Consider the following 12135-nt stretch of genomic DNA (forward strand, 5'->3'; position numbering starts at 1 on the left):
TTGTCTGGGGGAGTAAATGGTCGTATTTAATGCTACAAATAAGGTCCAGGTTGTAAAAAACCAAAGTTATCCTTTAAGTGCAACTAACTGGATATTTGTCGCATGTTCACTGTTTTTCTGAGGCCAGTTGTTAGTCTGTGCCTTCATTTATCTGCTGTGACGGTTAATGCTGCATTATTTCAAAGCGTTTTCAGATCAACATTTTCAATCTGAAAGCCAGATGCACACTCATGACCTCAAATTTATTCATGCTTGAGTTTTTATCTGCACGGTGTTTACTGAGCAATTTTAATTATGTTGAAAGTACATTAATCTGTACGCATGTTTTAGAAATGCATGCATAGGTTTTATTGTTTTTTCATGGATACAGTTTATTAACCTGTATGTAGCCTTTAAAAATCATTTATTAAATCATGTGTGTTTAATAATTTATAGCCATGTTTTATTCATCTGAGTGTTTTTAGTCCACATGTACGATTTATTATCGTAAAAACATTTTGGTTTTATTCTACCCTTTATTAATCTTTATTAATAATATCTGTGTGTGTGTGTGCGAGCAGATTTCCAGACCGGCGATCCTGGACCGTACGAGGCCCCTCCAGACTCGGAGATCATCACCTTTTGGTTAAACGTGGACTCTGCTGTCCTTCTTGGCGTCATGCAGCTGTTCCTGATGTGCTTTCTCTGCATGAAATCCAGACTGAATCCAAATTCAAATGGTGAACAGTTTGTTTTTGAAGAGCACCAAAGCCAGTCGCCTCCGGCGGCGAGAAGAACAGTCGTCCGATACGTGTTCGTGGTTAATGTGACGCTTCATGGGAGTTTGTGCCCCACTTGGTTCATGTTTGTCAAATTTAACGGCAATTTTACCATTAACATGAGAAATTATTCAACGCTTCCTCTTTTCAACACAGTAGTTACATTACTGTTTGTAGGATATCACTTATTCTAAGTTTTTCTTCTTGTTAACAAATCTCTTGTGCAGAATTAAACCAACAACATGTCTGACTTCCTGTCTGTGGCTCTCAGCTCCAAGCTCATTGGTTCCTACTGATGTAAAGCTTTAAAAACACCTCAGATTAAGTTTTTAAAAAGGTTCAGTAATTTCCTCAAACAGCTGCTCGTAAAGTTTATCAAGCAAACAGCAGGAAATGAAGCATTTGTCGGGGACTATTTTCAGTGGCGGATTAATCCACATTTGGTGCTGTAGTATTCCGGTCACACCTGCTACCTGCACATGGGATTTGTTGACAACAACAAAAATACATCCTATCACCAGACTTCTTTTGTATTAATGGAGACACAGCAGTTTTTCTTGGTTTTTGTGCTTGCGTTGTTAGCATGCTAATGTTTCCAGTTCAATTCACACAAATTTTGGCATGCTATTGTTTTTTAGCACACGTAAGTAGTAGCCCCTGAGTAATGTTTTAGCATGCTAACAAAGTCATTAGCATGCAAGATATTTTCTGTGAAATATTGGCTCGGTAATATTTGTTAGCACACTAGAATGAGGAAACGATTTGGACACTAATATTTAAGTGTGCTAGCAAATATTAGCATAGCAGGCAGAGAGGGCTATACTAGCCTATGCATCGTTTCCTTGCGGGGCATTTTAAAGTAATCTTAAAGTTGAAAACATGGTCCAGACTGCTTTTACTGAGCTGGAGCAATGAAAAAAGTTGGAATGGATGAGGTGTTTGAGAACAAACCGAACAAATCGAGCTAGCTACCGTAAACCACCGAGGACACAGACGAATGACTGCGGCTGCATCAGACTTGTGATCGTCTGGATGGTTTTATGGCACACAACAGGAGGAGGGCGCTGTTCCTTCAGAGGAAACACAACTTCGGCTTCTCGAAAAAACACGTGACTGATTGTTTGCAGCGCAGTGTCGTTCGCTGATACTGAATCCATCAGATGTGTTACGGACACACTGATGATGAAAATGTGACGCTGAGCACCTTTAACATGAAAATGTGACTTTAGAGGTTTGATGGAAAAAAAAATTTCTGGACATCTGAGAGATACTGTAACTACTGCCCTGTCACGTTTTTACTGTGATGATCAGAGATACTGATGTTTCAGAAAACAATGGCTGGTCCTGGGTCAGCTGTTACATTACCTCTGCAGTATGAATTATTATCCAATCAGGTTAATTATCCAGGTGGTTGCTAGGGAGAAAATTGACCACCTTCGTGACCTTTAGCTTATTACACTGCTGCACCTGGAGGGAAGAAAGGAAGGAAGGATGGAAGAAGATAAGGATGAAATGAAGGAAAGGAAGAAAGGAAAGATGGCAGGGTACAAAAGAAAAGGAGTAAACACAGTCCAGAGTACAGCGAGGAAGGGGAGATTGAAAAGAGACGGAGAAAAGAAAGAACAGTTAGACTGCAGTAAAAATAACTCGTATCATGTGAATCTGACTCACATGTCTGATTTTCACTCGACGTTTCGTTCATTACAACACAAAGATGCTTCAGTGCTGGAAGAAAGCTTCATATTCTGCCTTTCAGTTCCCCTTTAACGGCTGATTAGCACTGCTAGCACTGCTAGCATTCCTCAGTGAAACCCAGTGACAGTTTCACTGTGTCTCCTGTGCACCAAGGAACATGGTTAGTAGAAGTACCACAGTGTAGAAATACTCTGTTACAAGTAAAAGCAATGCACTCTAAATGTTACAAAAGTATTAGCATTAAAATATTCTTAAAGTACCAAAAGTAAAACTACTCATTATGCAGAATCATATATATTAATAATAACATATAAATTCTTGGATTATAATCATGATAGATGAATAGACAGAATCACTTTAATGCTGCAGCTGCTAAACGTGGAGCTATTTTTCATTTCTTTATAAACTGCAGCTCACTTAATCCAGAACAACACAGAACTGTATTAGCTGGTAATATTTTGTGTTTACAATTGAAACGTACATGAATGTGGTGCAAAGCAGAATGTGACGACATGCAATGGAGACATACTCAACTGATTAATTAGTATGTAAATGAAGCCTCCGTTCAACAGGAGAAAGGAGATATATTTACAGTATATGTATGTATATATACTGTATCTGTGAACGGAATACTTCAGATCTGAATACTACAGACTGATCTCTGTACTGCACAAACACAATGCAGGGAGCAGCAGTTATTACAGTATTTAATTATTCAGCATCCTGTCAGTCTGTCCCCCCCCCCCCCCCTTCTGATGTGTTGTGGTGTGTTCAAGTACCACGGAAACCTCCGACATCAAAGACTTGCAGCCGTTTTTGTCGCCACATAGATTGTAAATGTGATGTTGTTACTGCTGCACCCAGGGGGAGGTGGGGAGCAGCTGCTACATGAAATCTGATAAATACGGGATAATAAAAACAGGATGAGACGTACCTGTCTGATGAGCGCCACAGGTCACACTGTAAGACGTCCACAAACTGACGGCCATCAGGAATGTTGCTATGAACCCGAGCACCTGCAGACAAACACAGAGTCTTCAAACCAAACCCCTGCCGATGAAGAGCGAGATGTCGCCTTCGCTGACCAGAGGTCATTCCGGTTCAGTGACACAGGCGACCCAGAGTCTGCGAGCTCACGTACCGAAGCGGCCACCAGCGCCGAAACTCCTCCGGCCTTCACAGCGGCGACGATGGAGGCGATGAAAATGAGGACGGTCCCGACGGAGTAGTGAAAGAACTCCTGAAACAGCAGAACAGATTCAGACGAAGGTTTAATCACAGACGCTGAGACAGAAGCTTCCTACTAAGACTGTAGGAGACGCTGATCCACTGCAGGACAGGACAGGACAGGGCAGGGCAGGACAGGACAGGACAGGACAGGACAAGGCAGGGCAGAACAGGGCGGGGCGGGGTGGGGCAGAACAGGACGGGACAGGACAGAACAGAACAGGACAGGACAGGGCAGGACAGGGCAGGATAAGGCAGGACAGGACAGGACAGGACAGGACAGGACAAGGCAGGACAGGACAGAACAGAACAGGGCAGGATAAGGCAGGACAGGACGGGACAGGACAGGACAGGACAGGACAGGACAAGGCAGGACAAGGCAGGATAAGGCAGGACAGGACAAGACAAAACAGAACAGGACAGGACAGGGCAAGACAGGACAGGACAGGACAGGACAGGGCAGGACAGGACAGGACAGGACAGGATAAGGCAGGACAGGCCAGAACAGAACAGGACAGGACGGGACAGGACAGGGCAGGACAGGGCAGGACAGGACAGGGCAGGGCAGGGCAGGGCGGGGCGGGGAAGAACAGGACGGGACAGGGCAGGGCAGGGCAGGGCAGGACAGGACAAGACAGGACAGGGCAGGGCAGGGCAGGGCAGGGCAGGGCAGGGCAGGACAGGACGGGACAGGGCAGGGCAGGACAGGGCAGGACAGGACAGGACAAGGCAGGACAGGGTAGGGCAGAACGGGGCAGGGCAGGACAGGACAGGACAGGACAGGACAGGACAGGACAGGACAGGGCAGGGCAGGGCAGAACGGGGCAGGACAGGACAGGACAGGACAGGGCAGGGCAGGGCAGGGCAGGACAGGGCAGAACGGGGCAGAGCAGGACAGGACAGGACAGGGCAGGGCAGGGCAGGGCAGGGCAGGACAGGACAGGACAGGGCAGACTGTAGAGATCATCATGCAGACTGATGCTGAACCTGCTGGAGGAGGATTTCACCTCTGCAGCCGAAGCTTTGACATCTTAAACACATGCAGATGTGGACACGTTTGTCCTGCTCACCGTCAGCGGCCAGTTGATGCAGGGCATCTTTCCCTGCAGCCTGAACAGGTGCATGAGGAAGAAGATGACGAGGGCGATGAGGAACCACAGCGTCACCACCTCGAAGTACTGGAAGGCCGCCCAGCTGGGCCAACCGCGAGCACAGTAGACGCACAGGAAGGCGATGAGCAGGGCAACCTGGACAAACACAGTCACAGAGTCTTCACACACTAAAGCCAAAGCAACACGTTCGTCCGTCTCCAAATACTGTCGGACTTCCTGTCTGCGGCACATGGAGCAACAACAACCACCTAAAGATCAATATCAGCACAACCAATCAGCTCGTGGTGACTATGATCCCAGTTCATCCCTGAGTTCCTCAAGGTGTTAATGGACGGACGGACAACCTGAAAACACTGTACCAGCGTCCTGCCGGCAGTGCAGGTGTAAAATATAAAATATCATCAGACTGAAACTTCAGACGTTTGACAAATGAAGGTTCTTCACGTTGCACCGACATCACTGAAAAATGTCCGTGAGCTACTAGATTAGCTTCAATGATCTAATAAAACCAGAGACATTAGAGACAGACGAGCTCGGAGTGTAACTGCTCCAGCAGCATGTCCTCGTGTCTCAGGTGGACACTTGTTTATGTATTAATGCAGCTGCAGAGAGACAGGAACGGTCAGAGAGGAGAACACGCAGCAGGCTGTCATCTCGCCCGCTCCTCCCACGTGGTTACATGTGTTAGCATGTTCATTTAACGCGGTAATATTTGCATGCTAATGTTTAGCATGTTAGCATTGTAAGTTTGCATTTATCTCAACACACAGCTGAGGCTGATGGGAACTGGAAAAGAGAAAAACAGTGTAGGTTTCAACCAGCTGGTGGCGCTGGAGGAGCGTTTTACTCGTTAATGAAGTGGTTGTTAATCAGCTGCTAATCAGACGGACAGATTCAGTGTGAAGCATCGCGACTGAACAGGAACAGCTCAGTGTTGTTGTCCTGTCACTGCTCTCAGCTGGTCGTTGTGTCTCAGTCCATCAGACGGTCTGAAATAACCGGCAGTAAAACGCTGCAGCCGCACAGTCGATGGCCATTAACGGAGATACAGCTCCCAGCATGCAGTGCGCAGACAGCTTACGGTCCTGTCTCACTCAATGTCTCAGCCTGAGCTTCAGACCACTCAGTCCAACACGAGGTCAGTACAGGTACAGTACAGGTGGGCTTCGGTCACACCTCCGCAGGAAGGTTTCCCTCATACATCACTGCACAGTCCAGCACTGGTATCTGGTTCCCACTCACCCCCCCCTCGAGTCAACGTGATGTTTTTATCCACTGAGTTCATGTGAGAGCCTTCCTCCTGGCTCTGGACTCCACCCACATGCCTGAACCAGTGGCTGGGCGTCACCTCCTGGGCTTCCTCTCCTCCTCTTCCTCATGAATGCCAGCTGCAGTAGAGGACAGAGACATGCTTCAGCTCCAGCAGCGAGCACACCTGTTCTGGACTGTGTTCTTTGTGGCTCCGTCACCACCTCCACCACCAGGCTGTAACAAATGGAAACGATGACGTGACACCAAACGACGCCATCGTCTGGTCTGTTCCAGCCAGAGTCCCTGGAGTTCAGTGGGCAGCCGGGCATCGTGTGGCATTGATGCTACTGACGCTGGTCTACCTGGGACCAAGTCTTTGTGTTCTTCAGGTGATCCCTATAAACACGGTGTAGTTTCTCCAGTCGCTCATAGAAACTGCAACCAATCGCTTTTTCCACTGATTGAAAACACCTACCGGCTGCTTGTTGAGTTCATGCTTTCAGGTGTGATCTCTTCATCAGCTTCTTCATCAGCTGTCAGGACGCTCTCTGTGTTTCCTCTGCAAACGGATTCCTTAAGGCGACGTCGACTAACGTGACCCGGATTCATCACGACTCTGATGGTGATCACTGTCACGCTGTTCTCCGTGTTTTACGGTTTAAAACCAACACGTTACATCTGATTTATTGTTAGTGTTCATTTTATATTCAGGGTTGTTGATCGTGTGTATTCTGACACGTATGAACCAAAACAACAACAACAATAATAATAATAAACAAATGTCTTCATGTCTGAACCTGCTTAAATAAAACCGTTTCCTGATTGACTTCTATGAACTAATATTCTCACACTCTTGTATATTTATGTGCACATTAATATTTATATAGTTGGTTGTTATTCTGTTTCCCTTTTTATTGTCTTTTTGATCTTTGGTGTTGTTAATAAAGTTTTATCAGAAACAGCTAACGTTAGCTCAGCCTGTCCCGGTGTGCCGGTGTGAACGGGTGCCGGCTAAAGCCCGGGTTCAGCTGTGCTGTTTTGGGCTGGACTCTCACCATCTGTCCGATCTTCAGCAGTCCCGGGATGGTGAAGCAGTAGCCCACGTTCAGGACCCCGTCCCCGGACGTCCTGGTGTTTGTTGTCGTTGTGGTGATGACGGTGTGCGACATGTTGGCGGTCAATCAGCGCGAGCGGCCGTTAAACTGCAGCAGAGTCTCCGTCGACTGGGAGCGTCACAGCCCGTCTGAGCGTTCCACCCGAGTCAAGGCGACCCGGATAAACACGACCACTTCCGGAGAGACTTTTCATAATAAAGGTCCGAAAGACTGCGGAGGCTGGAGGAGGACTTTTTCTGAGGGAATCTAAAAAAATGATGAAATAGTCGTATTTCAAAACTGCATTCCACGATGTAATATTATACACATGTAGAAATGAATAGTAATGTGAGCACCACAGTTTCTCCTCAGTAATAACGCTGCTGCAGACTCAGAGGTGAAGATACTGTCGAACAGAAATGTGTGGATAAATATCATCAGGTTTATGTGGAGAAAATGTGTTTTTCTTAATTTGGCTGCAGCTTCATGTGAATTATAAGGATTTCTTTGAAAATTCTGCCTCCAGAATGTTTTTTGTTCCTTTGCAGAACAATGCTGCATTCATGTCATCTGGAGTTTATTGTTATCATCATTTCAGATTGTAAAAAGAGTTCATATCAATATTCAGATGACTGGAAATATTTTCTTTAAAGTTGTGATTTATTCAACTTGGTGTTAAATGATGTGGAGGAGTCTGACAGCAAACAAACTGCTTCCTGTCAGCGGCTGACACTTCAACAATTACACTTTCAGCTGTTAGCTGCCACTTCTGTACAATTTCATTTCCTTTAATATCCTCAACTTCAGTGATTACTGCAACCATGACAGTTCGAAGGCCTCAAATACTGTGCTTAAGTACTTAAAGTATGTACTTGTACTTTACTTGAGTATTTCCATTATATGCAACATTATACTTCCACTACACAACATCTCAGAGGTGAATATTGTACTTTTTACTCCACTACATTTATCTGACAGCTTTAGTTACTCTTCAGATTCCTTCCTGTCCAGTGAAAAGCTCGTATCGCCAAATGTGTTGATGTTGAATGTTTGTGATCAACTGAAGGATGAAGTTTTCCTTCATGTCTTCTTCAGCTAAATAAACTGTTTAAAAAGCCTCTTGGATCAGCTGAAAATGCTTCGTCACAGAGCTGAAAACAGGCTGTTTTTCTGAGATACGAGGTTCTCACAGGACAAACATATGATTATCTTATAGAATATGATGCATCGCTGCAGAGCCAACAGCATATAAAGTAGTTCAGATGAGCTCAACCTGAAACATCCACATGAATGCAGCAGGAATATTAATCCACAAACATCAGAGATGATGAGAAACACTGACAGGAACATTTTACTGATACAGCAGTACTTTTACTTTAGTACATGCTGCAACTTACAAGCTTTTGAGGTTTTGAATGCAGGATGTTTACTTGTATTTTCACAGTGTAGTATTAGTACTTTTGCTTAGGTACAGGATATGAATACATGATGTGGAATCAGATTCACCCCTTCAAAATAAAACTTATGCTGACAGATGAAACTTTATTGGTCTCAGCAGGTGAAGAACTGATGGACAGAAGAAAAAAGAAGAAAAAAACAAAACTACTGAAGACAGCCAACCAGCCAAAACACCTTCACTGGTAATCTGACTGGCTGAAGTACATGTTTGTATCTCCAACTGGAAAAAGTACTAGTTACTACACACAGTACTACATGTGTTTGAAATCATATGACGGAGTGCTTGGTGGAGGGGTGGGCACAGGGGGGCTTGGGAATGTTGTTTCGCCTCTTTGCTCTCATTTGTGCTGTGAATTTGTGTTTCATTTTAAAAATGCAGTATATTATTTGTGTTGTTAGTACTTTGATCTGAGTACTTCACTTCCTGCACTGCTGATAGAACCTGTCTTTGTGTTGTGAGTCGTGCCTTTACTTTGAAATAAACATCCTGTATCTGCTGGTTTCATTATGGTTGAGTGTATCCGTGTTTACAGGTCTGTGTGTGTGTCTGTGTGTGTGTGTGTGTGTCTGTGTGTGTGTGTGTGTGTGTGTGTCTGTGTGTCTGTCTGTGTGTGTGTGTGTGTGTGTGTGTGTGTGTGTGTGTGTGGAGGTGTGGTCACTGTCAGGAAGCACTGCAGCAGCAGCAGCAGCAGCAGCGTCAGTGCTGGGTGTGAAAGCTTCCAGAGCTTCAGTCCAAACACTCGATTGTTCTCAGATCAGTGGCGAAGCAGAAAGCTGCTGTCTGGACGTTTCTCTTCACGCCGACACGCTGAACACAGGACAGACTGTTCCAGCTCGCAGAGAGGACGGGCGGCAGAGACAAAGAGCCGCGATGCTCGCTGACTTTGTGCTGTTTGGAAGCTTTCGCTCTCATCCTGTGGCCTTCATCAGAGGGTGGAGATGCTCGGTTGTCATGGAGATGGTGTAGTTGTTATGGCATTAGTTTTTTAAGGTGTTTCAGAGGATGAAACATGTTTATTTTACAGAAGCTCTGGAGTGTATCGTTGATGTTTTTCATACAAAGTTTGCCCTTCAGTTACAGTGACTACATTTCTGGCTTGAAAACACAGTACATGGCCAAAAGTATGTGGACAACCAAAACTATTCCACCACTATATACTCTGATCCTTTCCTTCAGTCAAAATACAAGCACCACATCATGAAAATACTCCACTGCGAGTAATAAGTAACTGAAGTAAAAGTATGTCAGTATTATTAAAGTACTTTAAAAAAAAAGTACTGATGTATCAGTAAAATGTTGCTGTCAGTGTTTCTCATCATCTCTGATGTTTGTGGATTAATATTCCTGCTGTAGATGTTTCAGGTTGAGCTCATCTGAACTACTTTATATCCTGTTGGCTGGTTTAATCTGCAGCGATGCATCATATTCTATAAGATCATCACATGTTTGTCCTGTGAGAACTGACATTCTTCACTGTCTGTGATTGTCTGATGCTGTTTTCAGACCTGACGACATGTCGGAGGTTGGTCTTTGGTTGATGTGAGCATGTTAGCGTGCAGATGAGCAGTGAGCAGTGTTGGAGTTTGGTAGGAGCAGGTTTGGTTATTAGCAGATATTAAGGTTAGTCATTGATAACAGTAACCGTCTTAACGTTAATAAAATGATTAATCTGAGTGAATGATAACGAGGCAGATCAGGGACCAATCACCGAACAGTGGATCCAGTCTGAATAGAGCTCGTTCAGCTAACGTTCACCAGGTGAAAAGTGAGGAATGAACCAGAGCGTTGAGCTGTTATCACGACACATCTGCACCAATAATCCCAGACAACAGCGTTTATTTACCTCAGCAACACCGATCAATAATCCTTCAATCAATAAACATCCACCACCCAATGACGACTACAGCAGCGAGCACCAAGGCAGCGAGCAGGTGTGCTGAAAGTGGAACATGTCAGACACACCTGGTGTGACATCATCGAGAGGGAGGGAAGGTTTGTGGAGCAGGGGCAGCAGAACCGCTACCTGTCTGACTGAAGACAGTGGAGGCTCTTCATCAGCCAGGTGAGCTGTGCTGTTATAACACGAGCTGGCTGCTAATCCCAGATGTGACCTTAAAGTTGCCGGTTTGACTCTGTGTGGAACTCGTGCTAGCTGTCGTCCAGATGCACGTATAAATATGCTTTTATTGGTGCAGTTGGTGAGAGGCAGGGGTAGATGATGGTAGTGTGGCAATCGACAGTTACATGTGGCATCTAGGCCTGTGGTAGCATTGTAGCAGCGAACAATAGCTAAAGCGGTGGTAGTATGATAGTATCTTAGCAGTTAGCATTGCAGCTAGCAGTTAACATTAACAGTATAGGTGAATCTTGCTTTATTGTCTTCTTCTGTTCCTCTAAGCAGGTAGCGGTTAGCACTTAACATTAGCTAAATGGTAGCATCGGAACTGTATTGTCTTCTTCTGTTCTTCTTAGCGGTTAGCGGTTAGCATTAGCTAAATGGTAGCATCGGTACTGACCACTACCTGGAGCATCTCTGGGTCAGTTGAACGTGGCGGTGCTGTTTGGATTGTGTAGGAGCAGTGTGAACTGGCACTAGGGGGGGTGACTCTGGGACGCCGGAGTTCACCGCCTAGCCTCCTGGAGGTGTCGTGGGACTAAGTAGGCGAAACACTGTTGAAGGGAGGTTTCCACCTGATGACCCCCAGAGACGTGTTAGGAATCACTGCTCTTTGGCAGGTATAGAGGCAGATTAGAGCTCCAAGGTTCTTCACTGAGAATGAATCCTCTTTTTGAGCACAAGGATCTTGTGTTTAAATCAACATTTCTGTCAGTTTGATTGACAGTAGCTTCACCCTCTGAACTCACGTGAGAAATGAGTCGTGTCTCCTGTCGCGACTCGCCGCAGCAGAACGACAGGCTGTTATGTCATTGATGATGTCATGGCTGTGTCGCGGGGAGTCCCGACGGCTCTCGTCCAATGGGAAGCTAGGATCTGGCTTGAGGCCAAATCTGGCTCTGATGGGATCTGGTGGCATGTCTTTGTTGTGAGTTTGTTTTCAGGCTCGGGGATCTGCATGGAGGCCTCCGTTCAGGCTTCTGGCTTCACGCCAGGCCGGTCTTTGTTCACGCGTGTGCCGAGGTCTCATTCAGCCTCAGAGACACTAACATGGCTTAATGCAAAGTGAAGGTTAGCATCATAAATATCAAGAGGAGCTAAACTGCCGGGTCACAGTGAATGAAGGTCTGTCAGCTGTCTGAACTGCGATCAATAAAATGACGCTGATCGTTTTTCACAGGATGGATTTACGTCTGTGTTTCCTTTGACTTTACTCGACTGAGTAACTAATGAACCTGCTGAATTTTTGACTGAAATGCTCTCAGAGCTCTCATTCATTATTGAAACTGCAGCCTCAGTAAAACTGGAGCAAAGACAGAGAAAAGGGCAAAGTGTGCGCCTGCGCAGGCCTGCAGACGCAGCGTGACTTCAGCCGCCATCCGTCCCAGTAAGACAGCAAACAAGCCAAAGTCAAGGTCAAAGT

General features: G+C 45.6%; 1 protein-coding gene across 1 annotated transcript; it reads right to left on the reverse strand.

The window, feature by feature from the left end:
• On the reverse strand, nt 1-7231 carry cmtm7 (CKLF-like MARVEL transmembrane domain containing 7). The gene is made up of 5 exons (XM_041942950.1): nt 7099-7231; nt 4751-4927; nt 3595-3693; nt 3388-3469; nt 1-2225 (listed from the first exon to the last, which is right to left on the reverse strand). Exons 1-5 carry the CDS (start codon nt 7210-7212, stop codon nt 2212-2214), a joined length of 486 nt encoding a protein of 161 aa, XP_041798884.1. The 5' UTR covers nt 7213-7231; the 3' UTR covers nt 1-2211.
• Between the last annotated feature and the right edge of the window lie 4904 nt (nt 7232-12135).

The sequence above is a fragment of the Chelmon rostratus genome, chromosome 8, assembly GCF_017976325.1.
Source record: "Chelmon rostratus isolate fCheRos1 chromosome 8, fCheRos1.pri, whole genome shotgun sequence".
In the NCBI taxonomy this organism is placed as follows: domain Eukaryota; kingdom Metazoa; phylum Chordata; class Actinopteri; order Chaetodontiformes; family Chaetodontidae; genus Chelmon; species Chelmon rostratus.

Bases quoted from the DNA above. Each gene is read 5' to 3' on its own strand.
- cmtm7 (XM_041942950.1), bottom strand. From the start codon at position 7,212: ATGTCGCACACCGTCATCACCACAACGACAACAAACACCAGGACGTCC. The intron at 3,694-4,750 runs GTGAGCAGGACA...CTGCTGTTTCAG, and splicing joins GCATCAACTGGCCGCTGACG to GAGTTCTTTCACTACTCCGT. The intron at 3,470-3,594 runs GTACGTGAGCTC...GTTTGTCTGCAG, and splicing joins CGGCGCTGGTGGCCGCTTCG to GTGCTCGGGTTCATAGCAAC.